We start from the raw sequence: 18,943 nt of genomic DNA on the forward strand, positions 1-18,943 counted from the left end.
GGTTCTATGCCACTCTGGACTGTCCTCCGTAGCGCAGTCCACCAGTATGTGACCTGGTCGCAAGCGTATCCCGGTGAACAAAAGTTTCTCAGTCCTTCCTTGCACATCTGCTTGACGACAATGTTTCCTGCCCATCACAAGTGAGTGCTTGCATGGGAAACGTGTTTGGCAGTATGGCCAGTCGAATGCCCTTGACCTCACTAGTATGGCTAATGGCGGGCTTCCTGATTCCTGGCATTACCTCGGGCTTTCTCCTCTCTTGAGTTCAGGATTGGTTTTTTTTTGGGGAGCATTCCCTGATGCGCGCTGATCTCCGCTGCTCCCCGCTTTATTGGCTTCGATAAAGATGGCTTAGGTCTGTCCTGAGCTTTCTTAAGGACATCTCCGGTTTCAGGCCGTGCTTCAGATAACACAGGTATCCAGTTTTTTTTTTTTTTTTGTTTTTTGAGGAGGTGGAAATTTTCAAAAGACACTGGCCTGGACACGCCAGCGTGTGGGATTCTTAACCACTAAAACCACCCCCGACTCCCTCCAAGCCCCGTGGAACCACCGTACGGTATTACATCACAGGGCGCAGTCAGCTCATTTTAGCTTCGTCCCCTTTCGTCTCTACGCGGCGTACGTAACCGCGCTTTTCTGATCTCCTCTGCCTTTCGCAGTTTGCTCTGGATAGATACGACCATGCAGTTGCACAGGTATCATTTAGCACCTGCGCCATTGCGACCTGTGTGTGTGTTCCTGACATTGGTATATGGATCTCAGAGGTGTTTTTGCTTGTTTAGTTATCAAATAATTTTCACCGCTGTTGTTGCTGAAAGCATTGCATGCCAATCTACTGTCTGTGTACACTGCTATGTGTTCACAGTTGTACAAAATAGCATGTTCCGTGATCACTGTAGATTTCGGAGCACAAGCCTCCTCTTGCAATGCATTCAGAAATGCCTTCGTCGAAAGATCGCCCACTAATTCAAGATGTGCAGCCTTCGTGGTAAATGGTAGTTGCCTTCGAGTAAATGGTAGTTGCTGATAAAAATTAAGTATAGAGAGAAATGCTGCATATTAACAAATGCATTTTCCCGTCAGCTTGTCATCGGACAAGGTGAACAAAATATTGCACATGACACTATAGAGTTTGATCAATCCTGCGAATTGCATATCTGTTGAATCCTCGAAATTAGAATCATATCTAGAGTTCCATCGCTTGAAATGACAGGACGGAAAGTTGGATGGAATTCACCGAACTTAGTAGGGATTTTGACGAACCATTCGTTTGAAAACTGACAGAATAAAGTCGAACATTTCTGAGCAGGAATTGCATGGCATGGCATGGTCAAAATGTTGGATGAATGTCAAAGCACGCACGAGCTTTCCATGTATCTTTTGTTGACATTATTGTTAGAAGTATCTTTTTCTTGTTCGTCGAGAGGAGAAGGATAATAATTCCCTTTCGAGTTGAAGTTTTATTGAGGGTCCAAAGTAAAGATGGGAAACAAAATACCAAACTCTAAAAGGATCCATTCAATGTAAAGATATAATTCTCAATCTGCCTCACTGATGATGGGCATCCAGCGACCATCTGCTATCCTGTTTGTATCTTCTCGTCTGCTGCATATGCCAGGATTAGTATTAAGCCTTTTAGAAGTGAAATTATTGTCGAATAGTGAACCGACATTCGCATCGGCCAATCGCTTACAGTCACTTCCTTTATCGCAGATTATGGTTAAGCAATTCAATTCTGTGCTCCTTTCTAGCTTCGAATCAAAGTACGAATATCTCAATAAACGAAAAGATAATCATTTTCCAATGAATAATAAAATTCATTGAATTTTCATAACCATTTTAATCTCCATCTCTTCTCATATTCATAACAATCATCCCATATTCTTTCAAATCCCCCGGCACAGTTCCTCCCGCGAGTCCCATATATCCAAGCCTTCAATATATGCACACATATCCTTTTTTTAGGGAAACACTTCCTCTGGACGATAGCAATGTCGAGAAGAACAAGTTCTGCCAACCTCCTCGAATAAAAATCCCATGAAAATTCAAGTGGTATCCTTTTGGACATGGTTCCGTGACGGTAGGACATACTTTTGCTTTCATCATATTGCGCAAACTCCGGCATTTTCTCAATGTATTGGTACTCTATAAACCCAAATATCCTTTCGAGCAAAATGAAATTTCCTACATCCTTCCCGTGAGCATGTATAGAACAAACAGAACGGTGTGTTCTGGCGTTTCCATACGGGCAACAGTAGGGTCATAAAAAAATCCTTTTTCCAATATGCCTTGCACATATACTTCCTCGTGTGTGTCCTTTCATGTTAAGGACCTACAACAGAGCGATCATGTTTGGCTGGTTTTTTTTTTTGGTGCTTTCCTCTTCGCTGTGGCCTTCACATACGAAAGATTTCCTCCTGTAGCGAAACACACGTACCTCGAAAACCATATTACACGCTCGCTCGAGAATGCTTCGGAAAAGAGATTGACAATAATAAAAAGGACACGGGACGCAAAAGGCAGCCACGGCAATATGGAAATGGAATCTTCATCGGATGAAGCACTTGGTTCCCGACTTGTATGTAATTCACGGCATTTCATCGGAAAAACGAATCAATTTTTGCATACTCAATTACGTTCACATCATGCACTTCAGGATTTCGTAGCTTTCCTGCTCCTTTTTCGGTCCTGTATGCCAGATCAAAAGAAGTGCTCGTCGAATATTTGTATGGAACAGCAGGATATGAAATCAAATGAGAAAAAGGATGCTGGCGTATATGATGAAAAGGGAGTATTTTGATGATGGCAGAAAAGTCAAGGCAGCCGGCAGGACTTGTTTGGGTTAGGGGACAGCTGCATTTTGTACGGAGCAATATGATTAGGTTGGGTAGAACCCAATGTATATTGGTATCGGCCTGTACAGGTAGAAGGTTCATTCGCCTGAAATTTTGTCCGAATAAGGAATTCTGGGAAAATTTTTCAGCAAAAAAAATAAGGTAGACTGCCTGGTTCTCATCATCTGTCAGTGTCATCCCTGACCAGAAGTTTTATCCCTGAATTCCTGACGACATCATATATTATTTGCAGACCAAGATAATTCCACCAATCCTGTTCTCAGGTTCTAAGTGGTTGGCTGATTTCCATATCACCATCCTTATCACCGTTTAGTACGGAGCTGTCTTAATGAGTCCATAGAATGTAAAGTAGGGGAACAAGTCCTTAATAGTGCTCAGTTATGAATGGAGGCTGGAGACTGGTGAGTGCTAGCCCAGAATCTCATGCATCAAATAAACACGGGAAACTTTTGTGAATGGCAACATGCTTGGAAACCAGGTCAAATCCTAAATGTTCGTCAGGATAAAATTTTTGAGTGATGTCCTTGAAAGTAACTGCATGATTACCTTCTCTTTTCATATGCAGTGTAATATGTGGAGCTACTTTCCTGGATACAAAAAGTACGCTATTTATTATCTCGACGATTTGTTAACTCATTGAACCCTAGTGGAGTCCTCTTGGATGTGTACAGAATCTCCATCCCTCATATTCCTTTGGTGAGACTTTGATAGCAGTTTGCTCCCCTGCGAATACTCTAAACGTAAACAAGCAGGTGAATCTTGTATTCCGCCCTCTGTAAACGGCGCCCAGCTAACCATGTTATCCAGCATCCGTGGTACTTTGAGTAGGACGTTATTAGTTTAGTGCATATGCAAACTACGTAGTCAGGTACTTGAGCACTCTTCACTTGTGGTATGTGCAAAATGTACGATTATTATTCAAATATACTACGAAAAACTTGGGAAGTAGGTGGTGTATATGCACTCGAATAAATTGCACGTGTGAAAATTGTTCGTTTCTATTCACAATTGTTTGGGTTAAGGTGCTAAAACGGAAAAGTTAAGAGAAAAATCAAGAGGAATAGGAAAATTGATTAATTGCAACAAGTCGGGGAAAAGTATCTATCTCTTGGCAACTCTTATTGCTTCGGGCAACTCCTTTTCATTTGACAGTTGGCGGATCAGATGATCGTTGGTGTTTTATTGGGATAGGTGCGTTGTATCAAAATTTATTGGTTTATTTTACAATTTTGCTTCGATAAAAGCAAGAAAGTGCTGCTTATGATGATGGCATTCCAAACTACCCCCAAGAAGCGTTTGTTCGACTTTGTTCTGGAGTGAAGGGGATAAATTGCTCCCGAAATATATATATATACTATAAAATAAAATTGTAGTTTGGAGTAAGCTGCTGGTCTATCAATTTCGGTTTTAAATCGATTGGAACAAGCTCGGTATTTGATTACCTTGCAAAGTAAGCCTTAAAATGTAACACATCGTTCAATAAGTCCCGGGACTAGCGTAGAAATGGCGCTAATAATGCCATTTATATACCAAGGTTCGGAAGTACCAACCTTCAGATAAGATGTGTCAAAATTTGATGTAATTCGAAATATAACCAAGAAAGCTATAGTGGTCAAAGTGACGCTACCTTTGCAATCGTGAAAAAAAAATGGACCAAAACGAGTTTCGTGTGTTGATAAAACATTGTTTTCTAATGGGAAAAAAACACTGTTCAAGCTCAGCAATGGCTTGAAAAACGTTATCCGGACTCTACTCCGTCGAAAACAACCATTTGTCGGTGGTATGCTGACTTGAAACGCGGTCGTGCTGATACAAATAATGCGGAACGTTCGGGTCGGCCAAATATGGCAGTAACTCCCGAAAACACCAAGCACGTATTGAAAATCGTGATGGGTGACCGCAAAATGAAAGGCGCGAGATAGCTAAGATGGTGAACATATCAACTGGTAGCGCATTTACTATTTTGCACCAAAAATTGGCTATGAAAAAGGTTATTTCCAAATGGGTGCCGCGTTTGGTCACAATGGAACAAAAGCAACAACGTATCAATGATTCGGAGAGCTGTTTGGCACTGTTTACTCGCAATAAACAGGATTTTTTGCGTCGATATGTGACAGTGGACTCCGGAGTCAAGTTGGCAGTCAGCTGAATGGCGTATGACCGGTGAAAGCCGCCCGAAGCGTGCAAAAACACAACAGTCGGCCGCCAAAGTGATGGCGTCCGTATTCTGGGATGCGAATGGTATAATTTTCATTGACTACCTCGAAAAAGGAAAAACCATCAATAGCGACTACTACATAGTGTTATTGGATCGTTTGAAGGCCGAAATAGCGAAAAAACGCCCACACATGAAGAAGAAGAAAGTCATCTTTCATCAAGACAACGCACCGTGTCACAAGTCAATCAAAACGATGACCAAATTCAACGAATTAGGCTTCCAATTGCTTCCTCATTCTCCGTACTCGCCGGATCTGGCCCCCAGTGACTACTGGCTCTTTGCGGATCTCAAAAAGATGCTCCAAGGAAAAAGATTTGGCTCAAATGAGGAGGTGATCGCTGCTACTGAGGTTCATTTTCAGTCAAAAGACAGATCGTTCTCCAAACATGGCATTGACAATTTAGAGAAGGTTTGGAATGATTGTATTACCCTTGAAGGAGATTATGTTGATGAATAATAAAGAATTTTGCCGATAAAATGTTATTTTCATAGTTAGTCCCGGGACTTATTGAACGATGTGTTAATGGGCCGAATTTCCATCTACAAATTGCTATTGGAACGAACTGAAATTGAGTAATTTCTAAAGTGACCGGTAAAAATATAAAAAATGGATCACAAGCGGTTGTGGAGGAAAGGGGTAAACGAAGCAGTTTTTGAAAAGGCAAAATTCATCACTCAGGACCGATCCACTCGTTGGGCGGACTTCATTTCTGAACTGGACGGAGGCTAAAGAAAAAGAAGAAGCGTAATCCACTGGTTTGTCTGGTCCTCGGGGGATCACCTCCGCAGAGTTGATCAAAGAGGGTATCTCTACGTAGTACCAAAGGGAAGTGCTGGCCTACTTCACCTGGATTGACAGGCAAAACTCAAATGTATGTATATTTAGTGTGTTACTTGTTTTTGGGGCATTATTGGGTGTTGCCTCCAATCGTCTCGGTCAATAACCGCACTCGACAGTCCCTTATTCTATCTTCTTGGAGCGGCCATTCATTGCAGGATCTCGGTTCATTGGATCTTCCGTAATTTTATCTTGTTTTTATCTCTCGCGTAGTGATATATGTTTATTATTCAGCTCCCTATTGTACCTGATTCGCTATACCTGCTTCTGTCAAACTATTCCGAGGTTTCTTCTTAGCATCATCTTTCAAAAATGTATAAGATTTTTTCGGAAGATTAACTCAAAGTACAAGCTTCACAGCGGACATATAACACATCCTGTATATGTACTTCTAGTTTATGATGAGGAGGTCCTTTTTCTTCTACTTCATTGGCATTACCCCAGAAAGTTACTCCTAAAATATCGAAAAAATCAAAAATTGACTGACGGTTTCGTCCAGGGCAGAGGCAACTCATCAGACGCTGCCTCACCTCTGCCCTGGGAGCAGCGTGACCGAAAGTGCCAACAGGTGGAAAGACGCTCCCTTTTATCATCGCAAAAACACGGCAAGGTTGCGAATTATATTGGACTCCCAGAGCAGCGGTGAGGCAGCGTCTGATGAGTTGCCTCTGCCCTGGACGAAACTGTCAGTCAATTTTTGATTTTTTCGATTTTTAATACTTGGGGTGCTACGCTCCAAACTAGGGATCCATGGACTAGAAAACGTGGGAGTGAGTTGCTCCTCATTTAGTCCGGTCCACCATCACGTTGGATGTGGACTTAGGATCCCGCAGATCCTAAACAACAACCTAGTTTTAGCCTTAGTCTAGTTTAGACTACAACGACTGGCGTTTTAAGTCCAATATAATTCGCAACCTTGCCGTGTTTTTGCGATGATAAAAGGGAGCGTCTTTCCACCTGTTGGCACTTTCGGTCACGCTCCTCCCAGGGCAGAGGTGAGGCAGCGTCTGATGAGTTGCCTCTGCCCTGGACGAAACTGTCAGTCAATTTTTGATTTTTTCGATTTTTAATGCTTCGGGTGCTACGCTCCAAACTAGGGATCCATGGACTAAAAAACGTGGGAGTAAGTTGCTCCTCATTTAGTCCGATCCACCATCACGTTGGATGTGGACTTAGGATCCCGCAGATCCTAAACAACATCCTAAAATATGTAAAGCAATCTATATTCTCTTGCAGTCACTAATTATGGTATTTTGCCTAACTGGCATCTGTTTTATACTGTAAGTCATGATCTATTTCCTGTGCTGTATCGTCAAGATTGAGGTTTACTTTCCACCAAGCAAGGAGCCTACCCTATTATCTCTCCTTATTGCGTATCTGAGGGTCCAGTTGAAGACCATAGGAGCCAGCCCGTCTTTCTGTCGGATACCACTCCGTATTATTCAAACTGTTCTCAATTCCTATCTGAAAGGCTTAGTCTGTCATGAGGCAAACTTGTTTTTCTTGGATGCCAAACTGGAGGATGAATTCACACAGTACGCTGGGGTGGATAATGCTCATCTGGAGTCAACAAATATTTACTAATCCCTGGCGACAACATTAAACTTTCCCAACCTTAGACCTGTTTTTAAAGATTTTGCTGAAGAGCGCGTAGGTCCACGAAACTAGTGGAATTTTCTGTAGCTATCGCATGTTAACTTGTTACCATTTTGTTGAAAACAAAACCTAATGAAAATCGGTTTACTGCCTGTTTTTTTGTAGGTGGAAAGCTTCTGTCAAACGGTTACGTAGTACTTTTTTACCCACTAAAACCACCTCCTTCTGCATCCATTCTCCCAGCCGCTTCCAAAACCTCCTCGTCCCTTATTTCTGGTACTTTATCGAGGTCGAGGCCCTCTTCCGTCCCGTACAGAGAGTCCTCTCTGAGAGATAATTTTGCACTAAGTTCGTTAAATCGGCGGGGATACCTATGCCAGCCAACGTTCCTTTAATTCTGTTCCAGTTCTGGCCGGGTTGAATGCGCTTTTGACATCCAGTGCCAACACGACACAGCAGTCGCCAGAAATTGGTGCGTCTTCTGCCAGGTTAACTACTAGGCTTATTGCATCCACCGTAGAATGGGCATGCCGGAAACCAAACTGGCGCTCCAACAAGCCATTGCTTTTTCGACGATGAGTAGGAGTCTGTAGTAGATGACTTTCTCCATCATCTGCCCTATTGTATTCAGCAGGCAGATAGCACGATATGATACTGGGCCTAAGGTACTTTTGGGAAGCAACACTATTGTTTTTTCCACGGGACAGGGAATATTCTTTCTTTTAGGCACACCTCGAAGGTGCTGGCAAAAAGATGGGGTCTAGTTTTCACTACGTTTGGGTATACCATCCAAACTTGAGGTCTTGTCACCGATCCTACCACATACCACGCAAAGTTTAACTTTCATAAGGCAAACTTCGAAGGTTTGAACTCGCATTTGATGGCAACACATCTCGTTGCTTCTCCCCTCCTATGGCGCCCAACAAGGATCTATTCCGCGCCCTTCATTATTTTTTTTCCGCCCTTCCTCCTTTCTTGTCCCTGTTTGCTCAATGCTGTTTCCCTTCAATAAAACCTAGACACTCTGGCTCGCAAGTGCTCTGCAAATTGTCTAGAGCTGTAGGTCCGAAAGTGTCACTCTATGTACTTTTCGCGTAAATTCTTGTCCATTTCCTTTTCCTAGTCTCCTAACGGGCATTCCTTATCATATCAAATCTCCACTCAAGACCTCCTCCTCTGATTTTGATTCCATCAACCTCCTTAACTCTATTCAACTTCCGTCGTGATCTGGTCACCCTCCTGTAAGTGTGATTTTCTTGCCCTAGCAAAAGTGTGGTGTAAATTCATCCGTTCTCTCTTCTTTAAAACAAACTTTTCTCATGTAGACTACCCCTCCTGCCTCCACTTTCTGAATTCTAGCCTAGGTGCACCCTATCTGGCTTTATGTTCATGGTATTCCCAACGAAGTGTTGAAACTTGTACGTAAATACAAGCCGAACTTACTCCTCAGCGCATGTTTGGCAGCCGGTGTTTTCGCCTCCTGCTGGAAACTTGACATACTTGTGCTGATAAGCTAGCAAGGCCGACCTCGAGGCGCCTTCCGCATATCATCCGCTCAGTATGTTGGACACAGCGTTGAAGCTGCTTGGAAACCTCCTTAAGCCAAGACTGACCCAATACGTGCTACGGGAGACTACTCACACATTCAACATGATATGGTCTTAGAATGGTCCGATCCACAATTGATTCGATGGAGGGGGTCCAAGCAGTGTCGGCGAGTGGTGCTCCTTTTGGCCCTTGACGTAAGAAACGCCTTCAATTCCGCGAAGTGGTACCACATACTGCACATAGGCATTGAAAAATCGTTCAGTGCACATTTGGAATGGTGATGCAGCGATTAAGCAGATGAGTGGCTAAACATGGAACCTCGCTACCCTTTGGAGAAAACCGAAGACACAGTCCTTTCTATTCAAGTTGGTGAAACCACGGTCTTGTCAAAGCGACACAGAGTTTGTTTTGCGATTTTCCGACTGGTGTCCAATATTGGAGGTCCCTTATCCATCAGACGTCGGTTGCTGATGAGTGCAATTCAGTGGAGTTCAGTCCATCCTTCTACCATTTCGAAGCGCAAGTACAAAGACTAGGGACGTTCGCCTACTGTATTGTTTCGCAGCCAGCAAGTGATTTCGTATGTAGGTGGCCTCAGTGTGTTTCACAGCTGCTTACATCGCATTAAGCTTAGAAGTTTGAATGCTGTTGGTGTTGCTTCTTAAGGGGACTTCTTTAAAAAAAAGGAACGAAAGTAAATCATGCAGAGGCATGCCTACTACAAACCCCATTTGACAAAGGAAAATGCTTAGGCAAACCCGGGCTTTATAAGGTGATACCGTGTGAGCTCCAGGTATTAAGGGACATGCCTGGTATAGTAGTAGATGGATTGTTAGAAAATGCCTTTTTTCCTAAACATTGCAATGTGTCAGGACCTCAGGAACAGCTGATATTCCCAAAAATCAGAATCAATACGACACCATTCCAGATATCTTTGGGGAGTTTAGAACCAAGATCGTGCCCTGAGGAGGTGTGGCTAAACAAATCCGGAAACACCAATCAGGAACAGCACTCATCAAAGATCGAATATTTGGCTAACCCTCAGATGGAATTTGGAGTAGTAATGAGGACAGAGGAGCCACTCGTTCTCAGGGCGGAGCTCTCAGAAGGGTGTATTTTTTGTCGAGAAATTGTTCGATCACTTATAAACTTATGATTATAAATGATCCAGAGTTTTTTCCACTCTAACCGGGGTCGAGTATGATCCAGAATCCAAAAATCAGAGCTCCGAGTGGCACACAATCTTCTCCCAAACCCAAAAAAGCACGCATGAGCAAGTCTCGCACCAAAACAATGCTGATTGTCTTCTTCGACGTCAGAGGAATCGTCCAAGGACAAACTGTCAACGCAGCCTTCTACCTGGAGGTGCTCAAGAGACTGAAACGATGGGTCGCACGCGTCATTCCTGACATCAAAGACGTTTTCAAGTTCCACCACGACAATGCCCCCAGCCACACGGCCTTCGTCGTTACCAACTTCCTGGCTTAGAACAAGACCTCTGTGGTGCCCCAGCCTTCTTACTAACTTGGCTAAATGTGACATTTTTTTTGTTCCCCCCGCCTGAAAAATGAGCTGAAGGGAAAGCACTGGGATTCGGTGGAGAACATTCAAGCTCAAGTTACAAGGTCCTTAAGAGTCATTCCAGTCGAGGAGTTCCAGGGTGCTTTCAAGGCGTGTAGAACAAGGCAGAAAAGAATTACTCGACTACTGAGAACCTTTGGCTATTGTCTGGTCTGTGAAGAACTTCAGGTGCCACATGCAGGCTAGGAAGTTCACTGTCTACACAGATCATAAGTCACTTAAGGGAAGTTCAAGTACAGAGGAGCGAGTAGGAGGTCTCCCCGGGCATAGAGTTCTATTGAGGTTAAACTTTGACAAAATAAGGACGAACAGGCACCTGCGGCCCTGGTTTTTCCTTCATATAAGACTATGCGTAAAACCCTTAATAAGGTGGAGTCTTGCCATGATTGTATATCGTAACACCGGCCTAGAGCACTAATCTATCACAACGGAAGGTGGTTCGAATCTCACTGGTGGCAAAGGGATTTGTGTCGTAGGCTGGATGACGGGCACCAGTCGGGTCAAACCAGGTTAATAGCTCGGGTCGAACTGAATGCTTCACAAATTTTTCTACTAGTGTACCTAGAAGTGAAATGTTCTTCTTTGAGACTGGACTTCTTGGATTGTTACCCCATTAAGGGTGTACATGTTTATCCAATCACGCAGGCTAGACCGACGGGCGGTGAGTAAACCTGTGTATGACCAAAATTTCGCCAACCTGTGTATGCTAATTTCGTCAACATAAAGACGTTGTCATCTACCTTTAGCCTTTTTTCTTGCCTAGTTTTTTTCTACAACCTAAAATAAGACCCCCAGTTGAACCACAACTAATTGCATATCTTTTTTTTAATCTCTTTTCAGTACGCTATCAAATATGGTCAGAAACGTAAGGAGAAACGTTTATCGGCCCTGGACGAACTGACAACATTGATAATTGATAATAAACCACCAAAAATTATTGATACGACAAGTAATCGTATCGATCAAGATAATCGTGATCGTGAACGTGAATGGACAAACTTCCATCATCAAACAAAATTGAGCTTAGTTAATAATAATAATAACAACAAAAATAATAATCAAAATAATAGTAGTAACAATAATAGCAGTAATAATAGTAATGTTAATATTAATAATAGTAGTAATCATGCACAGAATAATTTGATTAATCATACATCTCATGTAAGTATTATTTTATATTATTTATTGTATCTTAGTAAGATAGGATAAGATTCAATTAATCTCTTCCGATGATGCTGACAATTCCATCACTGAGGGATAGGATTTTTTTTTTACAAGAAAGACCCCGGTTTTATTCCAGCAGAACAATTTTTTCAGAACAGGCAAACTGAGTTGTCTCTGCCATGGACAGAACTGTCAGTCAATTTTTTTTTAAAAACTTGGAGTTTAGCCCAAAAAGAGGGGTCCGTAGGCCACAAGAGAGGAACTAAGTTGCTTCCCAAGTGGTCTGATCTGTCATCAAGTGGATGCGGACTCAGGACAACCTGCATCCCTGACAATTCAATCACTGAGAGATGATTTTTTTACAAGAAAGACTCCGGTTGTATTCTAGCAGGACAACTTTTCAGAGTAGGCAAACTGAGTTGCCTCTGCCCTAGAAGAAACTGTCAGTCAATTTCTTTAAAAAAAAATTGGGTGTTTACCCAAAAAAAGGGCCCTTCCAGACTAAAAGAGAGGAAGTAAGTTGCTTCCGAAGTGGTGCGGTCTGTCACCAAGTGGATGCGCACTCAGGACCCACTACATCCTCGACAAAAATTCACTTCACTTCACGCATAGTTCAGGTTCGAGCACACAACGGATTTCACTTCAATATAATTCGCACTCATGTCGTGTTTGGGATGATATGTAAATGGAGCGATTACCACCTTCGGTCACGCTGCTCCCAGGGCAGAGGTAAAGCAGCGTCTGATAAGTTGCCTCCGCCTTGGACGAAACCGTCTGTCAAGCTTTTTTCTTTTATTTTTTTTCAGCTTCGCATGGTGAAATTCTATCTCATTTTGTAACTGTCCCAAATCGACCTCATCATCCAAAATTCCTGCACAAAGTTCAGCTTAAAATTACTGGACCTACCCTATCAAGGCGGCTACTTTTCTTGACCTGGATACATAGAGATGTACTTCCAAGATTAAAGTCAATGCACATGCAAGAGTGTGAAGCGTTGGTATAACAAACTAATTCTGATTTTTTGGCCTTTCCATTACCGTTGCTCTGAGTAGCCTTTTAATAAAAAACCGGTAAGTAACTCGCCCCCTTGTCCTATCAAATCCGTCAATTCTGCTTCTAGGTTATGCTAGTTTGCGCCAGAATTGATCAGGACAAATGCGTAACTAGTTTCATCGGAAAGCTTACCTTTTTACTTAAGAAGGCTTAAGTATTGTCCATCATCATCATCATCAACGGCGCAAGAATCTGTATCCGGTATAGGCCTGCCTTAATAAGGAACTCCAGACATCCCGGTTTTTGGCCGAGGTCCACCAAATTCGGTATCCCTAATAACTGTCTGTCAACTATTCACGATCCTTCAATGCCAGATATCCCTGAAATATTGATTTTGCTTTGAAGTTTTTAGTCTTATTTATTATTTGATTCAGAATCACGACAACCTCGAGTCCCAGGTTCGAATCAGGGTTCCAGGCTAGTCCAAGGGCCTTAGTGCTGGAACCACAAGAAATGACCACATCCTGCAATTTATGAATGACAAAACATTGTTCCTATCAAAGCCTGTGATGAGCCGGGCTGAAGTGCTAATCGAAGATACCGTGGACTTACTGCAGGAGCAAAAAAAAGGATCTCTTATTCACTCCCCTGTGGAGCATAGGTCATCTAAGGTCTCCTATGATTGGACTCAGTTTCATTATCATCACACTTATCTCTGTGAGGTAATACGTCTAAAGCAGCAGGGTGGTCGCAGAAACAAACATTTATCGCACAACTGGGATTTGAACCCAGGACGCCCAAGTGAGTAGCTGACGTCCAACCAACTAGGCCATTACAACGTCCCTTTGACAAATTTTATCTCTGCCAAACCCGTGGAAGGTTCTTTTTGTAAAAGGGGGTCCGGGTGAATTTGCGTTGTACAACTTCAAGAGCGCGGTAGTCACGTATGTGGAAGGGAACCAGACTACACAGCAATATTTAAGGATGTTTCTGACAAGAAGAAGAGTGTTAAGAAGGGCTGAATTGAGGTAAAGTCGGAAGATGTATGTTTCAGGCGAACGTTAATAAAAATTTCCGTTGTGAATCAAGTTGGGTGCGAACATAGGCAAGGAAGGGAAGAAGGGACATAACAGGAGAGAAGATCAACCAGGATATTGTAAAAGGTGGTTAGAGCTTGATCACACCATGAGTTGCTTAATATACGTACCCAGTTAAAAGAGGCTAAAACTGAGTTCAGACTGTCAAAATTGGCTTTGCAGAAGTTGAACTTAGTAGATTTACGCTTGGTTTTGGGTTTTGAACGAGGGAGCTCCGCTTCAAATTCAACCGCGGGATGGTGAGCGTCAGTTTTGACATACGGGGATGTGCAAGGAAATAAAGAGAGGTAGCGCTTGGGGAGGTTGGAAAAGAAGAGATCGAGAGTGCGGCCCAAGGAGTTTTTGGTGGAATTGAAATTCAGGGCAGAGCAAGTGCTCATAAAGTAAGAAAGTAGAAGGGAAGAATGGGAGAGGTTGTCGGCAGGAATTGGAAGGCTAGGATGATTAGGCCAGTGGAGCATGGGGAGGTTAAAATCTCCGCAAAGGAAGAAAGGGAGGGAAGGGAATCTGACAGTAAGGAGCTCAGACAAACTGTCAAATAATTGTTCATTCAGGTGAGAAGGGCAAGCACAGGGGACATGGACACAAGATACAATGAACGGGAGGAAATTGGGTGGGGAGATACGAAGAGCAACACAATCAAAAGGAAAGCCAGAGAAGGAAAAGACGAGTTCGGCGGGGAGTTTATTGCAATTAGGACCCCACCGCTGATGGACTTACGAAATGCATTCCGGTCCCTGTCACAGCGGACAGTGGAGTACCCTTCTAGGAGCTCGGAGTTTCATATGGCATCGTCCAGCCAGGTTTCGGAAATACAGATGGCATGGTGTTGCTGAGCCAGCGTAGATAAATTGAAGACCCCTAGCTTGGTTCTTAAACCTTTAACGTTCTGATAAAACAGACGGACAGTAAACATGGATCCAGCTATATAGCTCGGCGAGGCAGACGGGTTGCCTTGAAATTTACCCGCGAATTGGGGCGCGTGTATAGCTTGATGAATACACCTTCAGCCCAGAAAGAAGGGTTACCGAGGAAGCCAACTTCGTGTGGATAAGTCACCTTAAAAGATGCAATCATCCGGTCGGTGTTATTGTCTTCTGTCAGTTTGACGCAGGACAAAGGAAAAAGTGATCCAACTTTTGAAGTTGCGAACAGGAACGATGTCAAAAAGTGGAGCGGCTGTGCTCCGATTCGTAACTTGCTGAGGAGGCTGCGGATATTGCCCGTTGTAGGCGCGATGGAGGCTCGGTGGACCGTAACTCGTCGCATAGGGGCCGCTGGATCAGAGGTGTAGAGCCAGTGGAAGCAGCCCTGATGTAGGAAAGCATTGCAGGCGAAATCAACTCAGATTGAGAGGCCTGGTGCCTAGACTCCTAAGATGATGTTGAGGCAAGGTTAATGCAGAAGGGATCGCATTGGTATGTTCGTACTTTTAGAAACACAAACCATTTGCAGCCTCGGTATGTTTCGCTTCTGAGATAATGTCAGACGTGATTGGGGATCATTCCTAAACTGACGGTCTTGGAAACTATGTTTCTGAGATTGGTTCTTGTAGATGATCTCATTGAATATAGTTGCCATTCACTCCTTGATGGAATACAGTGCGTCAACCACGCCTACGCGCTATCCTACTCCACACAACTCACAACGGCCATCCTGGGCTAGTAGAATCCTCTACATTGCGTAGCCAGCAATAGAGTTGTTGCTAGTCCCCGATCTTGGTGATCATCTCTTTTTTTCTTTAACTTTTGCCCCGTTCACAAGCGGGGCTAACTTGTCGAGATCGGTTGCGCCATTTTATTTTATCAAAGGCGTGATCTGGATGTAGTTGCGAGGCTCGATCTGGATGCAGTCACGAGGTCTGATCTGGATGTAGCTGCGAGGCCCGATCTAGATGTAGTCGCGAGGCCTAATCTGGATGCAGTTGCGAGACCTGATCTTGGTAATCATAAAAGAAACAACTTGATTTCAAGATTTTAGACAAAGCAGCGAAGGTGGATTTAGGGCTGTCAATACGTCGAGCAACATCAAATTCAGCACCACCTTCGGGAAGAATGACGTTTCATAGATATACAAATCGGTCAAGGGTTTGGAGTCTCTGCCCATTAATGTAGAGAGAAACAAGTCGGGAAATCGGAAGCTGGACGCTTCAAGTACGAAAGGTTTTGTGGATTTCTTGGTACGTAGCGCGTAATATATCCGTATATTATGTGAGAGTATCCACTTTCGGGTGATATTGACATTCATAGTCTTGAATTTTCAAAGAAGCAACAAATTTGAGGTATATAACTTTGTTAGTAATAGTGCGATTTCCACCAAACTTGGTAAGATCATGCTCTATATTATAGCCTATAGCACTATAAAATTTCATGGTACTAGGATGAACTTAAGGGGGGGTTTCTAACCAGTTACAAAAAATTGTAGTAATATACTATTATTAACTTTATTTAAACAGATATCGGCATGGAAGATATTTCGGAGCCCAGGCACCATATAGTGGCAGCCTTCTGATTTTCTTCTTGATTTTTCGGTTTGGTAGTTTCTGAGAATGGCCCCCTTAAAGAAGTGATCACTTTCAACTTCCCCCCGGCCTCCCCACCCTTCCAACGAATGTCGAAACTAAGATCGGCTTTGAAAAGTACTAACCTTTAATTTGATACCCCACATGACTATATTTGATGAAAAAAAATTTTACACCCCCCTTTTGCATGTATGAGGACCCCTCCTTAAATTCGACGTAAAAGGATGTAATTCACTGTATGCGTGAGCGTTCACAGTTCCCACCTTTCTAACAAATTTGGTGTCAATCGCTATAACCGTCTCCGAGAAAAATGCGTGTGACGGACAGACAGACAGACAGTAAACCGATTTTAATAAGGTTTTGTGTTTACTCTGAGATTTTACCTCTATGTAGCAAGTGACACTTTGCGCTATCCTATGTGGCTCTGGTAATAGCTAATTTCTTCTTCGTAGAGGACTTCAGACACACTTCTGAAAGCATTTTTAAATCTATGAAAAGGAGGTAAAGCGAGAATCTGGACTTCACGGGGTGTGACCAGTGCAGGAGGATCCAGAGGTCTCCATCGATTAAGCTTTCTAGATGTTCCTTGATGCGACCCAGGATTATTGTCTTTGTGGCGGTAGAGGGCACACAAATGCTCCTAAAAGTGTCGCACTTAAGGCGGATGTCTTTCGGAAATTTAAGGATCATCCCCTTCTTCTATCCTCTGGGAAAGGCTCCGGAAATAGGTCGGCAGAAAGGGTAGGAACAACGATGAATAAATCTGTGGGAAGACTGTCCAATGCAGCGGTGTCACTGCTTATAATGATATATTTCTGTTTTGTTCTATGATCCTTTACCATCTTTCGGTGAGCTTCAGGATTCGCCGTTCGTAATTCAAGGATTATCCGCTTTTTAGGGGTAAGCTAGGGGCTTTCTTCCACCATTTGGGGAAGGCTCCGGAAATAGCAAGTCGGCAGAAAGGGTAGGAACAACGACGAATAACTCTGCGAGAAGACCGTTCAATTCAGCGGCGTCACTGCTTATAATGATATCCATACCATCTTTCAGTGAGCTTCAGGATTCGCCGTTCGTAATTCAAGAATAATCCGCTTTTTAGGAGTAAGCTAGGGGCTGTCCTTTAAAAATAAGTTCTCCTCAAAGGGATTCGATTAAATATTCCAAATCGATAAAAATTCGTCTTGCAAGGTCAGTAGGATTTCCATCCCAAGGATTCGTGAAACAACGAATCAAAACCGTTTCTAAATATAAAGGACCTAATGAAATTTGATTGCCAACATTCCACTGACCTCCCACTCCAGATGCAATATTGATACAAGGAAACCTCTTAACCATAAAAATTCAGCGGCCACTTGAGACCGACAGAGAGATAAAACTGAACGGAAAACGGAAGGCAAACGGACAATTTCCTTAGAATTCACCAGTCCTAAATAAGTTAATGGCATCCAATTTGTGTTCCAATTAGTGATCTCTTCCGTTTCTTATTTTTCTCTCCATGATTTTCTCCAGATTCTCCCAACCACATGCTTCCTTTCGTGTGGCGTCGAACCTCACTTTTGCTTTCTCCAATTCATTTTCGACGCTTTTCATCGTCCTTCCCTAAACGCTAGGTTTTCATTACAGTTTAGCAGCTCAAAGGCTATTAACCAGGAGCGAGAAAAAATTCTTAGAATTTCATTTCTTCTGTCTCTACAAGTAGTTTTTCCAGGATGCGATGAAGGAATGCGAAAGCTTTCCGTCTGCGGATTCTATCCAGAGCCACAACGGGAAGGTGTAACTCGTCCATCTTGAGGAAGTGAATATTCCAGAGGAAGTTCATGACGGTAATGACTGCAAAGCTCTGGTGGATTCTCTCCAGTTCGTCTCGTTCCGGGCGCTTGTTTTTTTGTCCTTGCCTATGCCGGGCTCGTCCTTTTCCCAGACTATCCTGAAACCTAGTCGGAAATCGTGTTTTCGAAGTAGACACAAAACAAGACTCGGCAATCCTGTACGGACACACAACTTTATTTACTTTTTCCGAAATAATTTCGTTGGGAAATAAAACAGGATATAACCCGTAAAGTGGGTTTTAACGCCTTGACTTTCTCATATTATATTGTGTAGTCAGTTCGTTTTGTTTCGCCTCCTCTTAATGGTGGTATTTGTTTGTGCTTGGTCGTTTTGCAGCCTTGCTAGTCTCATAGTCACAGTTCAAAGCCATAAGGCGCATAAATTAATTATACTGAGAGGCATGACAGCTAAATTATTCACTGGCTCCAAACACGAACAGTTGTCGGCGTGTCCTGTGTGTGTTTCGAGGAAGGAAAGGTCTTTAGACGTAAAAGGTAGGATGTGCTGAAGAATGGGAGAACTGGGGGTGAGACGTCAGTATAGGGAAAGGTGCACATTTGATGAAGAACAACGGCTGAGTGTGCAAAAACCTAAAGAACTAATCCAAGAAGTGAATAATGGAGTAGGCAGGACGACAGGAAGAAAGTGCCTTTCTAAGGACCCTATCCGCTAAGTTATTTGCAGCTTAGGATCCCTATTTTT

The 18,943-nt window shown here is 43.1% G+C and overlaps 1 protein-coding gene across 3 annotated transcripts in view; it reads left to right on the top strand.

Moving 5' to 3' along the window:
- Positions 1 to 18,943, top strand: part of LOC119656545 (autism susceptibility gene 2 protein homolog) — an 855,308-nt gene that overhangs the window by 118,149 nt on the left and 718,216 nt on the right. For all 3 annotated transcript variants that reach the window (XM_038062905.1, XM_038062907.1, XM_038062906.1), the window contains exon 2: positions 11,477 to 11,797. In XM_038062905.1, coding sequence (XP_037918833.1) covers positions 11,477 to 11,797 — 321 coding nt within the window. The remainder of the gene's footprint in view (positions 1 to 11,476; positions 11,798 to 18,943) is intronic.

Source organism: Hermetia illucens, chromosome 5 (genome assembly GCF_905115235.1).
Source record: "Hermetia illucens chromosome 5, iHerIll2.2.curated.20191125, whole genome shotgun sequence".
Classification (NCBI taxonomy): Eukaryota; Metazoa; Arthropoda; class Insecta; order Diptera; family Stratiomyidae; genus Hermetia; species Hermetia illucens.